Source organism: Akebia trifoliata, chromosome 5 (genome assembly GCF_017979445.1).
Source record: "Akebia trifoliata isolate Shusen 1 chromosome 5, ASM1797944v1, whole genome shotgun sequence".
Lineage (NCBI taxonomy): Eukaryota > Viridiplantae > Streptophyta > Magnoliopsida > Ranunculales > Lardizabalaceae > Akebia > Akebia trifoliata.
The window spans coordinates 8,848,111-8,869,118 of record NC_141379.1 but is presented as its reverse complement, the minus strand read 5'-3'; the positions used below and the strand labels follow the sequence as shown (position 1 = coordinate 8,869,118).

At 31.8% G+C, this 21,008-nt stretch overlaps 1 protein-coding gene across 2 annotated transcripts; it reads right to left on the bottom strand.

Moving 5' to 3' along the window:
* Nucleotides 1–6,770: 6,770 nt before the first annotated feature.
* Nucleotides 6,771–15,710, bottom strand: LOC147401403 (uncharacterized). Of its 2 annotated transcripts, XM_086442699.1 has the most exons (6): nt 15,103–15,694; nt 14,293–14,393; nt 9,373–9,470; nt 7,525–7,733; nt 7,362–7,405; nt 6,771–7,126 (listed from the first exon to the last, which is right to left on the bottom strand). In XM_086442699.1, the coding sequence occupies exons 1-6, from the start codon at nt 15,491–15,493 to the stop codon at nt 7,082–7,084; spliced, it is 888 nt and encodes a 295-aa protein (XP_086298825.1). In that variant the 5' UTR covers nt 15,494–15,694; the 3' UTR covers nt 6,771–7,081. The 2 variants fall into 2 exon arrangements, with proteins under 2 accessions (XP_086298825.1, XP_086298826.1); XM_086442700.1 differs by lacking the exons at nt 6,771–7,126; nt 7,362–7,405; nt 7,525–7,733 and having other exon boundaries at nt 9,369–9,470; nt 15,103–15,710.
* Nucleotides 15,711–21,008: the final 5,298 nt, after the last annotated feature.

The following is a 21,008-nucleotide window of genomic DNA, read 5'->3' as shown; positions in this document are numbered from 1 at the left end:
TTAAGACATTTACTAAATGTTGAAGTAATAGGTGGTCGAAAAATGTGTTTTTCTAATCATGATTCCTAGTGGAAGTTATTTTTCCATTTTAAGATCATAATGGTTGGTAGGATTTATATGGGAAATTTTGTTTTGAAGTCACCGAGCCAGGCCGCTTCAAAAATTGATGGAATCATCTTCTTTACAACACATGTGTTCCCGTGTTTTGATCAATATTTGGGAAACCCTATTTTTTTAAATTGATGACATGTACCTTAACACACTGATATAAGTCACTTGTCTTTTTATGGTATTAATGAAAAATATGATTTATTGGAAAAAACTTTGCAACAAAGGACGGGAAAAATAACAACCATCGAAAAACTCACACATGCCAAGTTTGAGTAGAAAATTTTTTTGCTCACAAGAAAGTCAATCTAGGACCAACTAATCACACAAACCTACATGTATTGAGGGCATTTCAAATTGACAAAACTACTAATATTAGATTTAGTGAAATTTATAATCGACTTTCTATAAAATCTCATAGTGACTTTCCTATGAATAAAAATTCCCTCGTCCAAGTGAAGGAGCTTTAAATAAGGTTGGTACCGTGTTAAAATTTTTGAGAACTAGAAATATATAACACTATTATAATGGAGTTCATGCATTTGAATAAATTCAATTTCATACAAAGGAGATCAATCAATCTTCAATAATGTCTTATTAAACAATTAATGTATTAAGTTTCGAGAACAAAAAATGGGGAAAGGATAACACATGCTTCATTGATTTTGAATAATAATAATAAGGGTCAGGTTCAAGGGCCATATGAGAAAACATATGTAAAAACTTTCGTTTTTAATAAAATTTTAAAATATGGGTTAGAAATTTTGGATTGAGCTGATTTTTTGTGAGGATGATCTCTATGATGGGAAGATCATCCAAAAAAAAAAAAAAATCAGCCCAATCTGAAACTTCTAACCCCATTAAAAGTGATTTAGAATGTGAACCGTCGATTTTTTACCAATTTTTATCACTAATTTGTAAATCAATTTTGATGGATTTAGAAGTTTCTGATTGAACTGATTTTTTGTGAGGATGATCTTTTCATCATAGTGACCATCCTTGCAAAAAATCAACTCAATCCAAAACCTCTAACTCTTATTTTGAAAAACGAAAGTTTTTTCATATGTCTTCTCATATGGCCCTTGAACCGCCCCCTAATAATAATAATAATATATATATATATATATATATATATATATATAATATATATATATATAAGTTTCGATGGCCTTAAAGAGAGTCAAATATTTTTTTAATGTATGAATTAGAAGTTTCAGAATCGGCTGATTTTTTGTGAAGATCATCTCTATGATGCGGATATCATCCTCACAAAAAATCAGCACATTCCAAAACTCCTGACTCCATCAAAAGTGGTTTACAAAAATCGTACAGTCCACAATTTTTCAACTTGTACATTAGGGTTAAAAGTTTCAGAATTAGCTGATTTTGGTGAGGATGATCTCTTCAACATAGAAAAATGTTTGGCTCTCTTTAGGGCTTCCGAATGCTTCCCCATATATATATATATATATGGTCGGTTCCGTAGACCCCCATTACGACCCCCATTGCAACACACCATTTTGTCTTATATGGGCAAAAATGTTTGGAATGGGCTGATTTTTTGTGAGGATGATCTCTATGGTGAGGAGATCATCCTTGCCAAAAATCAGCTCATTATGAAACTTCTAGCCCCATGTTTACAAGTTGAAACATTTTAGACCGTCCAATTTTTGTAAATCAATTTTGATGGGGTTAGAAGTTTTGGAATGAGATGATTTTTTGCCAGGATGATCCCCTCATCACAGAGATCATCCTCACAAAAAATCAGCCCATTCCAAACATTTTTGCCCATATAAGACAAACGGTGAGTCGTAATGGGGGTCGTAATAACGCCATCCTATATATATATGGTAAAATCTTTAGAGATTTAATTCAGTAGATCAAAAGTGACTAATAATCATTAAGTTCATAAATTGATATTATCAATGACATACTGTGAGCTTGTATCAATGATCGACACTAAGGCCCTACTTGGTACACTTCAAATCATTTGCATTTGCAAATGATTTACACTACAAGTGTTTGGCAGTGCAAATGGTTTACAATGATAGATGTACCATTCCTTGGTAACTATTGGGAAATCTCTTACGAAATTTTTGTTGTTGTTAGATGATATTTGTAATTAAAAAAATTCGTTGTGATTTCTTTTTAAAATAAAATGTGGGAACAATTTTAACTTAGGTCAATCTCATCAAAGTAATTATTTAAATTACAAATATACCCTCAATACTTGCTACATTAACACAAATGAATTTACAAAATATCCTTAGAAAAAGATGTAGTAATCTACATATTGAAACTACAAAAATACCCATCATCAATAACATGAATTAACAAAATATCCTTACAATAACATGCATATAAATTTAGAAAAATACCTCAATGATGAAGGATATTTTTGTAGTAAAATTGATAAAGGGTATTTCTATAATTTTCATATGCAAGTAATGTTATGATGAGATGTATTTATTTTGAATTCATATGCATGTAATTGCAATAAGTATTAAGGGCTATTTTTATAATTTTAAAGTTTTATTTATTTATTTTTATGAATGGTACTTTTATAATTTTATTATACAATTGAATGTATCTTTGAGGAGGGGTAATTTTGTAAATTTATGTGCATATTGTTGTATCAAGTAATTTATAATTGGACTAATTTCCTTGGTAAGGTTTACTTTAGTAATTTTTTATCTGTATAGGTTGGAGTAAAATGATTTGCAGTACTTTTCGTGTTGCAAATCATTTGCTGAAATTTCTTAAGAATTTAGATGATTCATGCAAATTTTTTAACCCAAGTTTTGATATCAATAGTCATTGACTTCACCATCTTAGCAAGTTGGCACTATTTGCCTAATTCAACGAATCTTGACGTTGAATTTACCCCTTTTTCTTTTACCCTTTTTTCATGTGATGGAAGAAAGTAAGTAGGCGTTTGGATAGGACTCCTTGGCTACTTCTGACTCTTGCGGGGAGTTAGAAGTCGTTTGGATGCGTTTGTATGAACTACTCCCTCGAAGAGTTACTCCGCGCAAGAGCAAGAAATTACTCTTTATGAAGAAGTCAAGAAAACCTATTTCTCAAAACTCTTCTTGCGGGGAGTCAAAATCTAACGGTTCGTTTTACCAAAATACCCCTAACTTATTAATTTTCTATGAAAATATTTCTAATTCATTTGCCCTTAAATCAAACAAAAGAAACATTTATTAATATTAAATTATTTTTTTTTAATTTTGAGTATAATGGATTTAAACACATTATATTAATATTTAATATTTAAAATATTATATTATATTATATTAATATTTATTATATTATATTATATTAATATTTATAGTTAAAATGTCAAAATAATATAGTTTGAAGACATATTATGACACTAAAAGACAATCTGTCAATTTTTTTTAAAAATTTTGAGTATAATGGATTTAAACACATTATATTAATATTTAATATTTAAAATATTATATTATATTATAATAATATTTATTATATTATATTATATTAATATTTATAGTTAAAATGTAAAAAAAAATATAGTTTGAAGGCATATTATGACACTAAAAGATAGTCTGTCAATTTTTTTTTTTTAAATATTATGTCAAAAATAGTCAGTCAAATTTTTTTTAAAATTTTAAGTATAATGGATTTAAACATATTATATTAATATTTAATATTTAAAATATTATATTATATTATATTAATATTTATAGTTAAAATGTCAAAAACAGTATAGTTTGAAGGCATATTATGACACTAAAAGATAAAAAACAGTAACTGGTATAATATAAGGGTATTCTGGTCTTTTTTCTAGAAGTCATGAGAAGTCAGTATGGTTCCCAAACAGACTTTCAGCACAAAAGTACTTCTACCAGTATTTCATAGAGTTGATTGCCAAACGCCATTTCTGCACAGAATTACTTTTCCAGCTCCTCCATAGAATACTTCAACTTCTGTTCTTTGGAAGAGTAGTTCTGCTCCTGGTATCCAAACAGGCCCTAAGTTTTTATTATTTTTTAAAAAGTTGAAATTTTATTTTTTGTAAAATAATTTTATTTTTTAATTAATTCAAATAATTTCTTTTAATAACTTTCAAAAGTTGTAATAAAAAAAAAAAAAAATTATTTTTTTTAAGTGTGACCCTAAGACTAGCTCTACTTTATAAAATGGACTTTTGTGAAATACATACTAATGCCATTTTCTTACAATAAACCTAAGAGTGACGATAATGTCGAAATGGAAGTAAGACAAGGAAAAACAAAATAAAAATGGTGACATAAGTGAAAACATAAAACTGATCCAAAAGCAAGGACAGTAAAAAAAAAAAAAAAGTCAATATTCAATTATGCAAACATATAAATTAACCAAAAAAATCAATGATCTTGCCGGTCTTGTCTTTGGAAACATCATTTTGATGCAGTTTGAAGGCACTAAAAGGGATAGAGGATGTTGAAATATAGGGTCATATTTTGGTGAATATTTGATATTATTGTTAAGAAAAAAAGAAAAACAAGATATAATTACATATCGAAACATTGAGATTTTATGTAATTCTCTCAAGATTGATGTAAGTCCACTATGAAGAAAAAACTAACTGTTACACCTTTTATCATGAAAAGAAAAATATACCCAAAGAAAATATAATTAGGATTTTACATAATAAAAACTCGACTAGTAGGACGCGTGGCTTGATTAATAGTACCTCCTTATTCACCAGTATCATCAGCTCCACAAACCACAACAACCACTATGTTTTGAAATTGAAAACATGCCTTGACCTCAGTCTTCTCTTATAGAATAGTCAAATTTGTTCATCCTAAAGCCAAAAACCCAAAAATCTGTCTTTTGTTAGTCTATTACTCTATACTGACGTTAAGGGGCACATGTTCCCCCAAGTGGTAACATAAGTTTTTAAAATATTATACTCTTTATAGAGTTGAATGGAAATATAGGATTCTTATTACCCTTTAATTTTGTCAAATCTTAGACGATCTCAACACATCTTATTACAATTTACTATTCTAATAGCCTCTCTAAATTTTACAATGCATCATACTTACTATTCTAATAGCCTCTCTAAATTTTACAATGCATCATATTTACTATTCTAATAACCTCTCCATAATCATTGTAATTATGTTGAATTAAACAGCCTTCAAGACCATTGAGGAAGAGTCACCAAAGTGCTTTTGATGAGATCATTTTGTAAGATGAGTTCCCATTGAAAAGTTGATTTGCTAATGAGATGCATGGTGATTGGCCGAAAAAGATGACAGATGATGTGACCCAAATGCATGAAAGAGAAGTGTAAGATGGGTCTTGAGTGGGCCGTGATTAGGCTAAATAAAAATACTTGGGATTGAATTTGAAAGTTAGTTGGACTCAATGTTGACTCATTCATGGGCTCGATCATTGATTGTGGCCTATATTGAGTATTTAAGCTAACTCATGCAGGCGTCATGGATTCATTAGTCAATGATGCTTAACGCATTTTGAAGTCCCATAAACAAGCTTAGGTATTTGTAAGGCTCATTATACACAAAGAAATGGATCTAGGCTTTTGAACTGAATGGGATTTTGATACGTCAGTAAACAAGCTAGCCTCAACAGATAACAGACTAGTTTTATATAAAGGCTTTAGAATCTAGCCAATAACTTGTTTAGTGATTGATTTTGTAGTTATAGGTGGATGATGATTCTGTGGGCTTTGAAATGTGCGATGGGCTTCCGTTGGAAATGGTTTACAACCCATTTTTTTTTTAACCTTTAGTATTATTTACATATTCCCTTTTTTAAGTTGACAAACTAGGGGTGTCAATGGGTACCCATTTAATTGAATCAAAACAAAAAAATCTCAGTTCTGGTTACCCTTTTTTATTGGCGGTTCCGATTCCATTTATTTTGAAATTGGATCCGAAACCGATTCCATTTATTTTGAAATTGGATCCGAAACCGACAAGAACCAGAAACAAAATAAATATAATGGTTATGGTTCTAAGTTCCTTAGGAACCAAACCAGAACCGACCCATTGACACCCCACTTCAAACTGTACATTTTTAAAATCGATCATAAATTCATAAATTCTCCCTTCACAAAACCATTTATATTAAAGTAATAGGACTATATATGCTTTATTATTTGCAACCTTATTAATCATTAAAAAAAGATAATTAGTGTTGCACATAAGATTAGATGTCTAATATCACGAAAATACTATTTATTTTTTAAAATATACTAATACCAAATTTGCAGTAGAATCATGTCACTTTCTTTGCAGGTAAAGTACTAAAAGATAATTATGATGTGCAATGGTTGTGGATACAAAAAGACATCCATCACCACTAATATTGTGCCAATACATTCCTTTTGTATGTTAAATATCCTAGAAATCAATGGAGGACTCATTTTCCGTCCTCCATGATTATTTGATGTTTGTGGCAAAAGTTTGACGAATACTGAGTTTTCAGTGAGATCAAGTGTTTAATAGCTTCTCTCTCTCTCTCTCTAACAATCCCAGGAGTGGAAATAATTGTTGCTGGAGCGATAATGATTTTGTGATGGAGATATTGCTGGACATGAAAGAAATTGAGATGGACCATATACCACATTGTAGTTAATGGGGGTGAGTTGGTGATCATTAGAGCTAGGGCGGGGCCGGGCGGTAAGATAATCACATGAATTAATAGAAATGTATGTCATTCCCTCTGAGATCTTAAGAGAATCAAATGCTTAAACATGAATTAACAACAGAACCAGTACTATCTTGAACACATATATATAGAGAGAGAGAGAGCACAGCCCCCGACTTTTCTTCAACACATACACTATTCTGATCAGTGAAGCCCATTACCACCCCACAACTGCCACCTCATTCTTCATGCCAGAAAAAATAGAACAATGACCTTGTGTTGTTTCACCCTCCAACAATCTTTTTTCTACATTTTTGCATAAGCATCTTTCGATGCCAATCATCTACGTTGCACTAGTCTTTTTCGACTGTTTCTCATCTTCATCATCCTGAAAATTCATAGTATACTAGTTTTATTATAATAATAAAAAACACACCAAAATTATTTCAAGAAACAACATCTAACCCTCATACATGATATGCCCACAAAGATTTATGGTATTTGACATGAAGAGTGACAGAGATTCAAGAAAACAGATGAAACACTCAAACAAATCTCATATTTATGAGAAGAAAGAAAAAAAAAAAATTAAGTACTTAAAAACAAGATTCATGGATGCTTACCGAGATCTTGTCAAAATCGTCATCAAAGCCACCATCACCATCATCTGAAAAGCACCCAGAAAGTTAGTACCAATACAATGAAATTATGATTTCTCTCATGACCGAGCAATGAAAAAGTAGAACACATCTTTTCGGAGAGCATGTCTATGAAGGTATAATATACCTGGACCCTCATCACTGCTTCCTAGATCTCCCAAGAGAAATACATCCAAGTCTTGCTCAGCAGATGAAGTTGATGTCTTACTTTGGTGACTTTTTTCTGTCACTTCTGGTTTAGAAGTTGCCCCAACTGCCGGATTTTCCTTCACTTCTTCATTTATTGCTTTCTCCACTGACTTCAGCTTAACCTCCTCCATGTATCGTTTCTCATACCTAAGTGGAAACACAAACTGAAAAAATTACAAAACCACCCTAAGCTGTACCATCTGTTTCTTGAAGACGAACGTGTCGGTGCCAATGTGTGGTAATATCTAGAATTCCTAGCAAGCCACCTATCATGTCCACAGTAAATTTACAATATTAAAAGAAGCTTTTGTTAATGTTTATCATCATCAAAGTAACGATAAATGTTTCATTTCGGTCTGTGTGCTGGTTTGCTGCAAAATGTCCCTACTCTATCGGGATATCTTGGCCAAAACATTCCAATATTAACCGGAACACAATGACACCAAATCAGAAAGAAAAAATTTGAGTTTCTTTCAATTTTCATGAATATTTCAGATACCCATGTTTTTAAACCGATGACATACCGTTGACCTCCGTCTTCTTTAATAGATTAATCAAATGACCCAAATTTCCTCATCTTCAACCTCTGGACTAAAAACCCATGATTCTTTAATCTTGAGATTCTATCTGCTTCAACCTTCAAACCTTAAGAACAAGATTGGATTTTGGGAGAAAATGATGAATTCTTGGGAGAAAAACAAAGGACTTACAAATGTGTGTCGGTGTGAAAAAGTATGATATATTTGACAAAAATAGTTGCAAGAGTCATTTTATAACCTAAAGCATGGCTTTTATATAATATTTATCAGTAAAATGCAGATTTCTACCGATGTTTCAAAAAATTTCAAATGTTTCATTCTACGTTGGTGGATGTTGTGGTAATCTTGTTGTAACAGGCTTTAATTGCGTATAAACAAACCATCTCAATTACTACGATATTTTCCTGAATACATTCATTTCTAATTTCATTATTCCAAGTTTTTCCAGTCATCCATCTCAGTATCCTCATCTCTGCAACCGCTTAAGCTACTTTTGTTAATGCTTATCTTATTTCGTTAAACCCAAGCTATAGATAAATCTATGAAGATAAGGGATGGAGCAGATTCAGCACCTTGAGCCAATTGATACAAGATGTGTAGAATGCAGTCAAATAAATAGCACGTATTACATTGGCAACAAAACATATTAAGATAGTGATACATACCCCAAAATAAAATTAAGATACTGATATTAAAGTTACTTCTAATATTCTGCACAACTTTTTTCTTTTTTCAAAAATACCCTTCATTGTTTAGTCTTTTATTGTATAAAGTAAGGTATTTTGGTACTTGTACAATTATTTTGCTTTTCAATACAACTGACATTTTTGTAAATATAGAAAATTCTAATGGCATTTTATAAAAGTATCTATGCAGTTATTGCACAAAAATCTTTTGTAAGGGTCTTTTTGTACAACATTTAGTGTGCAAGTACCAAAATACCTCTACTTTATGCAATACAAGACAACGATGAAAGTATGTTAGGAAAAAATAGGTACTGGAGGATGCTAATACCCCCATGAGATATTGGACCTTGGCATTCCCCATACATATAGCACTTCAATTAACATAGAGATCTCAAAGAGAGGAAAATGAAAATGGAAAATAAGATCACTGCTGATAGTCCAACAAACATTGGTGTTTCATTGATGACATAACAAACTTGATATATATTTGACAAATTAACTGAATATGTTACAAACAATGACAAGCATATCAGGGTTTCACTTAAAAGAGGAGTAACTTACGGAGCCACGTGACTGTTCACAATCATAAAATATATCCTCCAGAATTTTCTTTCTTTCATAAAACGTGGGCATAACTGATATCTTAACCTTGAAATTTCCTGCAACAGAAAGTTCAATGAAAATTTGATTTAGAATGCATTCAATTTTATACAACAGTACAGTATCTCAAAATACAAATAAAAGCTAAAAGTGCACTCCCATCTCATAACTCATGGATGCACTTTTTTTAAGGATAAGTACATTATGCATGTGCATACAATCTTCTATGATATGGTTGGAAAGGGTGATGCGGAAAAACAACTAAGCCTTGCCACTGATGAGTGTAGCTCCAGAGAACCACACCCAGATACATGCCTACATTCATAGGATACATTGAACCATCTTTTGTTATGCCTACAAGACAGCATTCTTTGACTTCATGGCCATCCAGAATGAAGCCCGCATGCATACTTGGTTTATGACAATCAAGAAGATTGTCTGTGAAATACCAGAATGGTTCTAGAAGGAATGGTGGCCAAAATACAGATTTTCAGTAGAGTCAATTCCTTATGAAAAAATTCCAACTGAACTACGATGGAAGCAACATGAGATGCAAGGACCCAAACAAGTAGTCCAGTTTGTATGTGTGAAGAAACAATCCATGGCTCCTAAAATTGCAGTACTCTTAGCACAAAAGAGGACCACAACTTATAAACCTTTCAAGACAATCGAAGAGATGCTGGTATGAGAGATCCCCGCTCGATAAAATCTTAAAAGAAGATCTGGTTATACTTAATGACTAACTTGATTTTGATAGAATAAAAAATAATCCTAAGGGTATAAATGCAAACTTAGCATCAAATGAAGAAGGGTTGACAAGTTCAAACACAGACACAAGGATTATGACCAAGCATCTCCTAGCTCTCTTAAAAAACCATCTAACCTTCATACTGGTTCAAAAAATAGTGTCAAAGAATAACTGAGTCCACCAACTATGACAAACCATAAGAAGTCATAAAACTTGAGCCAACAAAAATGACTGAATTATTACAATAAACTTCCCAAAAAAATAAAAGAAGACTCCCATTCAAGACTGGTCAAAGATGCAGCTAGAAAAAATTTCTTCTTCAAGAATATTTTCATCAGAAAATAGTGTCCAAAAGAATATACTTTAAAATTTTCCATGGTCATCATGGAATATCTACTTCATTAAATTAGATTGCTCTCAAGTTGCTTCATCCAAGACATCCGATTGTTTGTTGTGTGCTAATAAGATGACACGTGTCATGAATATCCTAATAGTGTCACAAAATAGTTGTTATATTGTAACGTGCTTTTGTGTTGGCTCAATCCCACCTTGGGATGAACATCTCGCTTTCGCAAATGGGAGAGAAACCTATGTGGATATGTTAAATTCAATTGAGTGTCATTATGTGTTGGGGAAAATTTCTCTCAAAATTGTAGTCAGTCACATACGATATCAGAGCTAAGTGAGTAGTGTGAGGATAAAGGTGACCATAGAGTAATGATTTTGTGTGTTTTTTAGAGCATGTAATATATGAACCTTTCAGCTCAATCTCCATCAAGCTTTTACCTCGTGTTGTGAGCAATGTTGAAGATCACGTATCTTTCTCTTCTTTTTTCATATCTTTATATAATATCAATTGTATAAATTAGGTTTTAATGTTATGATTTCATTGCTATTACTATTTTTATTTTCTGTCATGTATTTCAACCTCTGTCCATCTACTTTCTTTGAACCCATACATTTGTATGTTTGTGCAACCAACCACCTGGCCCAACATCAAGCATAAATGAACCTTTTTTTTTTTGATCAATAAAGCATAAATGAACCTATGGCTTTAGATCATGTGTCACCTAAGATCTGATCACGATGTGAAGCTGAGATCCTATGGCTAATATAGTACTTGTACATTTTAGCTATACCAAACGAATGAAGAACTATAATAAGATCTAGCAGTGAGACTCCAATAAGTAGTGTAATGCCTCTAAATCCCCCTAAGACACAGGGGGCGTTAGGGCCGAGTGTTGAAGGAGGATAAGAGACATGTAAGATCCATGTCAAGAAGTGAATTGGAGAAATAATGGGCAAGTAGTTATCTCATTAACTTTAACTTAGTAAAAGAAATTTTGGGGGTTTAAGGTTATTTGGGGGTGAAGGTTACCATCCCTATTCTTTATAGATTATGGGCCTAATTGGTTTCAGGGTCAATTTCTGGAGTTGTTCCTCCTAGGAAATTTGAAGAGAAGGGTGATGATACCCCTCAAGTTCAAAGTCAATGATATCAAGATCCTGAAGTCAAGGACACTAAGGAAACATACACTTGACATCAAACATAATAAGAGGATAGGTAAGAGTAGAACCAGGACCAACAACGGAGATAGTACACCCTTGAGTTTGAGAAAGTCCTAATGACACAAACCAAAGCCTCTACATTAGTATTGATCTTTGAGTTGTCCTGCCCAAAGAAGAGGGCGAAAGAATGCTTTATGTAGTTGCCTGTAGGAACCATGAGAAAAGTTCTTTCGAGAGAGATTTCTCGCAAAGCTCCCTCGGATCTTAAGAGAGAATATCGAAAGTAACTCATAATCACACACTTAATATCATATGAGATATGAAAAAGATACGATAACCTTCAACACTATACACCACAAAATTGAAAAGCTTGACGGAAATTGAGTTGAAAGTTTTGTCTCATACAATTCTCTAGAATATACAAAATATTTACTTTAAGGTCACATTTACTTTCACAATATTTGTTTAACTTTGAGAGTTCATGTGATCAATTCCACAATACTAAGAAAAACATCTCTTACCTCATCATTTATGTTCCTATGTTCACCTTCTAGTACCGCTCCTTAGATAGGCACGTGGGAAGATAAACATCCAACAACACAATAACGCTTAATAACTCCAACAAACTCAAATAGGTTTGTCTTCCACTTGCAAAAGTAAAATTTTCATCTTAATGTAAGGATTGAACGAACACAAAAGTACACAACACTATCATAGTTAATTTGTTACATTATTACAACAATCACAAAACATGTCACCTTATTAGAACACAACTAATGATCAGAGGACTTGGTTGAACCTATCCAAAAACAATCTATTTTAATAAAGTAAATAATCCATAATGACTAGTATATATCCAAATATCTTCTTTTGGACAGTATCTTATGAAATTACCCTCTAGGAAGAAAGTCCTTCCTTCAAAGCCATTGACTAGTCTTGGAAGGGAAACTTATTTGAATTCTCTGTAAATTTTGTTGCAACGACTTCATAGTCAGAATTTTTATTTAAGAAGACTCGTTAAATAGTGAATTTTTACCGTTGTATTTTAGTTTAAAATTTAGGAGTTCGGTAGCCGTCCATTTTCAACACCTACGATAAAGCTCAAAAAGGATTTTTTTTTTAAATCTGAGTTTTTCCATAAAATCTAGAAGGAAGTGGTGTTGGATTAATAACTTTTCCCTTTTTTAAAATATCTAGTAAGTACATTTATAGATCCTAAGATCCCAACCAAGTGACCTGGTCTTTCTTCTTAGGGGAAAAAAGTTTCAATTTATTGCTCATATGGAATATCAAATAATGATTGTAGTTAAGTAACATCCAAAAAGTAGAATCTCATCAGCAATCTATATATTTGAAGTCGAAAGCAAGAATAAAGTAGTTTCAGTTTGAAATCTTTCTTCATAATGTCCCAATTGTATTGATGGTTCTTCACAAAACCGATGTTGAAACTTTCGGTCCTTCACTGTTTGCAGATCGCAGCATGGGCAACGTTCAAGGAGTCCCAGGAGGAGGTACTGAATTTGTCTTATGATGACAACATAATGACATTTGGATTTCAGATGTGTATGATTTGATTAGATTCATCGTAAAGGATTTTGGTTGTTTTTTCTTGATTATTTAACAGTGAAATTTTGATATAGTAATTTAAGTATTTAAAAAGCATTAGAAAGTCTTGGTTTTGTAATTATGTTGGTTATGTAATTGTGTTTTTATTTTTAAAATTCTACATTTCACAGAAATTTCAGATAATAATTTGATTTCGAATGGTTATCGAATTCTAATCGAATAGCAATCTGATTTCAGATAGCAATTAAATTTCAGATAATTATACAATGTCAGATAGTGTTCGACTTCGATTTGCAATCGGATTCAAAACGGATAACATCGGATATACGATAATTCAATTGGATGCGAATTCGGAGATTGGTTAGTGGTATTCGACCAGATTCGAATTCAAATTCGAATTCGGATGCCACTATTTTTTCGGATTTGAATTCAGATATAGGTATATCTGTTCCGAAAACTATCCGTTGACAGCCCCAGACATACTCTCTTTTTTTGTAGTTGCAAAACCTTGATGGATTTTTCTAGGACTCGAAAAGAGTGAGAGCCTTTTTTTGTGTGTGAGTGTGCATGAGATTAATCTTCCTTCAAGTTAATAGGTTGAAAGACTGATTCTAATTGAACCTTTTTCAAATCAACTACTCCAACACAAGTAAAGACATGAGTTCCATGGGATGACAATATCAAACAACTCATACGTTATAAAATGTCAAATGAAGGCCAATAATCTTACTGACAAAAATCATAATTTATCTTGTTTCAACAAATATTCAAATACAATTAAATGAACATAAATTCTTCTGATTAACTACTAACATACTAAATTACCCTATATAGAGAGAAAGGACATGTCAAACTGTGGGTTTCCTTGGGTCAATGTCTCCGACACCTTGCACCCATCTATAATTTAGAGACCTCGAAACTGTTTTCAGCTAATTGAAAAGTGGAATTTTTCGACTTAAAAATAATTTAAATATCAAAAAGAAACCTTGCCTATGGTTCTTTTGCCAAAAGCCACATATTCCTTTCACCTACACAATAATGCCTGGATAAGGAACTACCTTGACAGTTGACAGAACTATATTGGCGTGTCTCTCTTGCCACTCTGTAAGATCTTGCCGGACATTCGCAACTGTGTGGACATCAGATATCTCCGGCTCATCTATATATAAAAAGCAATAAAATCAGTAACAAACTAAAAGCCAAATTGAGCTTTTTACATTAACCAAAATTAATTTGCAGAGAACTTTAGAAATATAAACAGACCATAGTTTTAAAAACAGCCAGTAAAGCCATAATGATGTTAGAACAGTAATGGGTCATAACCTACTATAACTGATTGATGGAGTCTTGATTTTATTTTAATTTTTCTTCTTCTTCGTTTTATTTCCTTTACTTTTATTGAATCTTCTTTATCCATTAATCAATAAATAAAAGATAAAAGAAAAAGAAAAAAAGTATGACACGTCATATCTAATAATTTAAATATAAAGCTATAATGGTTATAAAAAAAAATAAAAATAAAAAGATCAAGGTCCACCAGACAACCACTGGTATCTCCTTTAACTTTTCATTTTTGACTTTGCAACAAACTACATCAAAGTATCAAATACCACCAAATTACTCACCAAAAACCCCTGAAACAAGAAATTGAAGTGCTACAGGAGATGAAATAATTCACAAATATAGATTCTTACATATAGAGCTACTAGAAATATTTGAAAAAGCTGCATTTAACTTCAAGAATCAAATTGATACAAGTAACGCGATAACGAACCCCTAAAAGTTGTATCGGACCACCAAACCCTAATAATTCCACCAAAAACCAAAACAAACACTAGAAAATCAAACAAAATATCAGATCAAAGTACCTTCCATTGGGAAATCTTGAAACGTATTCATCGTAATTCCCTTAACGAACTCTCTCAGATCATCAGTAACACCAAATTTCTCTAGATCAGACGAAGATGGAGCAGAATCAACAAGCGAGATCCCAACAGTAGGAATCTGAGGCGAAATGCCTTCTGCGAGAGATTTGATCTGGTCGGCTCGCTTCCATGCCTCGATCTTGATCTGATCTGCTTTCTTTGTGGCCTCTGCTGCGATTTCCTTCGATTTCTTGGCGGTTTCAGAGACGATATCAGAGATCTTCGAAGCTCCTATTGTGAGATCTTGAGATCTCTTCGCTGCTTCTTTTGTGATTTCTTGTGATCGCTTCGCTGCTTCTTCAGCAAAGCTTCTTGCTCTCTGCCATAAATCCATGGCTACAAATCTTTCAATTTCGTCTTCTCTTACTTTCTTGCTTGTTTAATTTCTGAATTTCTTCGTAAAAGATTCTAAGAACGATGAAAATAGATTACGACCCTTTTGTGTTGGTCAATGAATCGCAATGACCCCATTAGAAACGAAAACGCCACGTGGACAAATTCTAGCCGCTGACTTCATCATTTCTATTTTTATAGTGAAATTTGATTACCTGAAATCCAAATCAAGTTAGGAGCATTGATATGAACATGTGAAAATTCATGATAAAATCGACTAAAAACTTGAGATAAAGACTTGTTTAGATGATTTCAAATCAAAAGAATCGCTTTTGATCGATTTTCATCTAAAAATAAATAATAAAATGTTTAAAAAAATCTTAAAAATTATTTTTTCTTCTTTCTTAAATCCTTTCGAATGGAATGAAGTCTCTGAAACTTAATTGGGATGTCGAAATCCTACTTTTTAGATGAAAAATAATGAGATCGTACGATTAGGTCATTCAATCGTGAGAAATGTGGTGAATGGGATTCAGAGATTGATTAGAAAATAAAATTTTACTAAATGAATTATTAAGAGAAATCCTAAAATTTGGGAACTACTTGAAAAGAAATTCCTTCACCAGGGTTCTTTAAATAATTTTTCCTACTTAAAAATTAAAAGGTGGCCTAAGCAATCGTACATGTACCGGAAGTGTATATTTGTAATTTAAATTCTTATCAAAGGTTGATTTGTAGATTACATAGAAAAACAAAGGTTACTTTTGTAATTTTAATAACTAATCCACATGATTTTAAGACATGCCACAACCTAATTGCAATTTTCTTGGATTTTGATCGAAATGACTTGATTATATTAAGTTTAAATGTTAAGGTGAGGGCATTTTTGTAACTCAAATTTTACTATTGAACCACTTCTACCACACCTTCTCTCATTAGAAAAGTAAAGATATGCAAAAATTCCAAATAAAGATTTTTTTAATTCAAAATACGCCCAACAACCACAAACAAACATATTAGATAAAGTTGCGTGGGAGTGGATCGATCTCACAATCCTAGGAAATAGAGTAGGTCGCTAAAATAGTGCTCCACCACTAAAGTTGTAAATAAAAGGAAAATTGAGATCCAACCTCTCTTCTTCTCAAACCCAAAATATATATATTAGGCAGGTTTTTCCATGCCACTCATATTTTAAAGTTTTTTATTTTTTATTTTTTTATTTTTACATCTTGTCTCTTTCACAAATGATATCAAAACTTAGGATGATTTGTTCACAAATGATATCAAGATGATTATGATAAAATGAGATTTTTTTTTTCCAAAACTTGTAATTGAAAGGAAGAAGAAAATGATAGGTCTTGGACATTTTGACTCATCCTTGAACAATATTAAGATGACTCGAATAGTCTTGAATGATTTTTAAGACCATAATGTCATTGTCCTAATTTTTAAATTTGGATTTTTGAATCATCTCGATGTCCTCTAAGATTGATACAAGTCTAGATGAGTCATCTCAACCAAATGAGTTAAATCATTTTTAAATGAAAAAAATATTTAAATCTTATCTAGAAGAATTGTTTTTTTTTTAAATTAAATTATGTCGGATCAATTTTTCCCCTCATTGTAATATCTTGAGCAAATAATGGCATCTCTATATATATATATATATATTATATATATATATATATATATGTGTGTGTGTGTGTGTGTGTGTGTGTGTGTGTGTGTGTGTGTGGTAGCATTCGAATGTTCTAAATAGAGTCAAACATTATGCCAAATATGGGCGGCGTTCGAGGCCCTAAAGAGAGCCAAATATTTTTTTAATGTATGCGTTAGAAATTTTGGAATGGGCTGATTTCAAAATGGTCGAAAAATATATTTTAACCTGTAAGCACACTTGAATTTGAGTTCGGATAGAAAAGTTATGTAATCATCGAATTTCGTGTCAAGTGGGATCCAAAAATAGTAAATTTTTATTAGAGCGAGAATCAGTAAAATCTGAATATACCATTAGGTCTGCAATGAAAAATTATAAAGAATGAAATATTCATTTGTCGATTTTTAAGTTCAGGAAGCAAATTATCATAGAAAATATAAACAAATGAGATAATACCAACTTTGCCCTCAAGTCATTATAAAAGAAACCGAATGTTTCTTTTATTTCATTCTATTTTAATTCCAAAGATCCAAACCCCAACCAACCAAACCACCAAGGGTTTCAACCCTCTTCTCCTCAAAGTCCTTCGCAAACAAGTCGTCGTTGAGCCTCGACAAAGAAGCGAAAGTCATCGGCGTCGGCGTGCTTTACTCTTCCACGATTTTTTGTCATAGTTTTTCGTCCTTCTTCCCCATTCTCCATCAATAAACAATGAGAGGGTTTCGACACACTCCCCGTGAGGTTTCATCTACCTCGAGGAAGGTTCGTCCTCCATTGTAGAAGGAAGAAAGAGTGTCATCATCAAGGTGTTCGAGACCACCGACCATTTCGTATTAAAGACCACCCAACCTTGACTTTTGTGCTACCTCTGTGCCTCAGATCAACCGTCGAAAACTATACATGTAGGATGTCTTCCCTTCTACCCTCAAGTTATACAATATTTTCATAAAAAATGCATTAAATCTTGATTATAATAGTTGTTCTCGCAATTAAGGTTTATTTCGCTGAATTTATACATGTTTGAATGGGTTGAATCGTAATTGTGTAGTTCCTTTCGACATATTTTGATTTATTGGGTGTGATTTAAAGTTTTTTACGAATGGTATAATGTTTATGAAACAATTGGATACCTTTTTTAGCGATTTCAAACATTTTTCAATAAAAAAATCGAAAACAAGGAAAAAGTCCAGAACCTCTCGCTTGCTGACGACGTGCCATCAGACCCAAGAATTTTCAGAAATTGAAAATTCTCTTCAACTTTGTTCTCCCCACAACTTTCATGTAATTTCCAGTCCTTTATTTTATTAAAAATATTTAAGTTATCTATTTACTTCAAGTTCTTTAATGAAATTAAGGTTTTACCTCCCATTTGAAAACTTTGAAATGGTTTTAAGATCCATATCTCATCATATTCAAATTTAATTTTTGGTTTCAAGAATAAAACGTAAATTCAACGTTTTCGTCCGATTTTCAAAATACGATATATTTTGCATTACTTTAAATTAAGTTATAAAAATTACGTGGTATTTCTCATGTTGTCGATAGCTTTCATTTATAAATATTCATTTTCAATTGTGATAACTTTGAAAATTCACTTTTTTTCAATACTTAGTCAAATTTTGACAGTTTTTCTAACTTTTACGTTTTATGATTTTATCGTATTTTTCTAAGTCTTTCTACTCAACCAAAACCATCGAATGAAATTGATTGATGCTTTATGGATTTCAAATAACTTTAAAAGTGAAAATACTTTGATAGATATATAAGGAGTAAAACGATGGATTGATAGATTGATTGATGGATGGATAGAAATAACGTATGTTCTCGACTGATTGATGAGACAGTGTCTCCAGTTCTACATAGTGCTCATGTCACGTAAGACATGATAGATGGATAGATGAATGAAATGATTAATAGATGGAAAGATAGATGGATGTTATTGGAGGACACTATCGAACTTTACTTGTATTTTTGATATAAAAGAAACTAATACATATTATAAAATGAAAACTATTTTGTTTATTAGAAAAGAGTTGTAGAAAACCTACAAAGAGTGATGGGTTGCTATATTTCCATAAGTAGTGGGTCAATCTAGGATAACACTAGATGTCCTAGACTCTTCAATAATATAAGATATCTTAAAGCATATTACAGCTTCTGAGATATAAGAATTTCTCATATTTCTTTTTTAGGAAACGTTGTATGTAAAAGCGGTCTATATATATGATAGAGGTAGGCGAGGTTCACATGCATTGTCTCTTGATAGGTTTCGACGCCAGAGGTCTCCTGGGCTAATTAGTGATCACTGTTAATTTGCAGTCGTCAAACGGTAGACCTCATCGTAAGGTGAACTCAGTATTGGGTTCTTGACCAACGACCAATTTGAGTCAGATAAACAGTCCCAAAAGTATGATATGCCGACCGACCACAAAATCAGATTTTAACGATGAGATTTCACATCAGATTTAAAGTTTGGAATAACGGATTGCCATGTCGAGACTATTGTATCACCGTATTCCTCTACTCTCTTATCGACTACACCATCGTCTTTTTATTATGTATCTTATTTATTTTGAGTTGTTGATATATGTTTTCCATTTGAAAGATGTATATGTTACTTTATTGAGTATGCATGTTACATTATGAAAATCCTGTATTATTTAACTATTTAGATGTTTACTCGTACATGTATGACTCGTTGTTAGAATGGCGTTCATCCTACTAAGTAACATTCCTCTGTTACTCACCATATCCTTCCCTTTGAAAGATACTATAACTTTTAGAGAGACTACCTATGAGGAGTCATTTGAGGAGGTTCATGTAAAAGGTATGTCATGGATCTACAACCTCCATCAGCTTGAGGATTATTTTAGTAGTTTAGCGGGTATGTTGTAATTCATATGATATAACTTAATGTATTTTTTGAGAAGTTACATTTTGGGGAGATTATTATTGGATGATTGTTTATAGATTTTGGGGTTGATGTATTTAATCTATGATTATTTAGTTTTCGTTGCTCTGATTTTAGATTATCCAGTATAGTTTCTATTGCTTATATATTTCACTTCATAGTGTTATTATCTATGTTTGTTATATCAGGTTGTGTGTATGTTTACCTTAAATCTCGAGATTCTGACTTATGAATCCTTGAGATTCATGTAGGGATTTTGGGACGTGACAGGATAACTATACTTATACTCAATTTATAATAAAAAAAATAATTTTATATTTTAATAATAAAAATAATTAAATAATATATTTTTTTTTCTATTATATCTGTTACATTAGACCTATTCAAACCATATATCTCAGATTTTTGAAATTCCTTATCGATTTTTTTTCTATTGACCAAAATACCCCTTAAACCCTAAATTCTCTTGGTAAAATAAATATTTTCGTAACTTATCCTACTATATTCAGATTTAAGCATGCTTACAATCTAAATTATGTTTTTCGATGCTTTTTAACTCAATGATAACGTTTATTTGACCAACAGAGCTTCATATAAAATTTTGAATTTTATTTATTTTAATTCTCTAATCATAATCATGGTAAGGTTCATCGAATTATATATTTCATTTGTCAAATTACGATTTATTTTTAATATATTGTTTTAAACTTAATAAGAAAGTATGTCAATATAATTGACTTAATTCCTAGATATCCATAAGAAATTTTCATAGCATTACATCCCATCTCCTTAATCAACTCACTTAACCCACTTAAAGCTAACACGTGCTTATGTTTGAGACACATGGCATCACTTCCTTTACCCTCCCAAAATTAAACCCCTCACATCCACTACTCGTTTAATCAATCCCATTCTACTTTGGCTTGACCCACACTCAACAAAGGTATG

Coding starts and splice junctions, on each gene's coding strand:
- LOC147401403 (XM_086442699.1), bottom strand. CDS start 15,493: ATGGATTTATGGCAGAGAGCAAGAAGCTTTGCTGAAGAAGCAGCGAAG. Junction 14,394..15,102: donor TCAAGATTTCCCAATGGAAG/GTACTTTGATCT, acceptor TTTTATATATAG/ATGAGCCGGAGATATCTGAT. Junction 7,127..7,361: donor ACGATTTTGACAAGATCTCG/GTAAGCATCCAT, acceptor ATGAATTTTCAG/GATGATGAAGATGAGAAACA.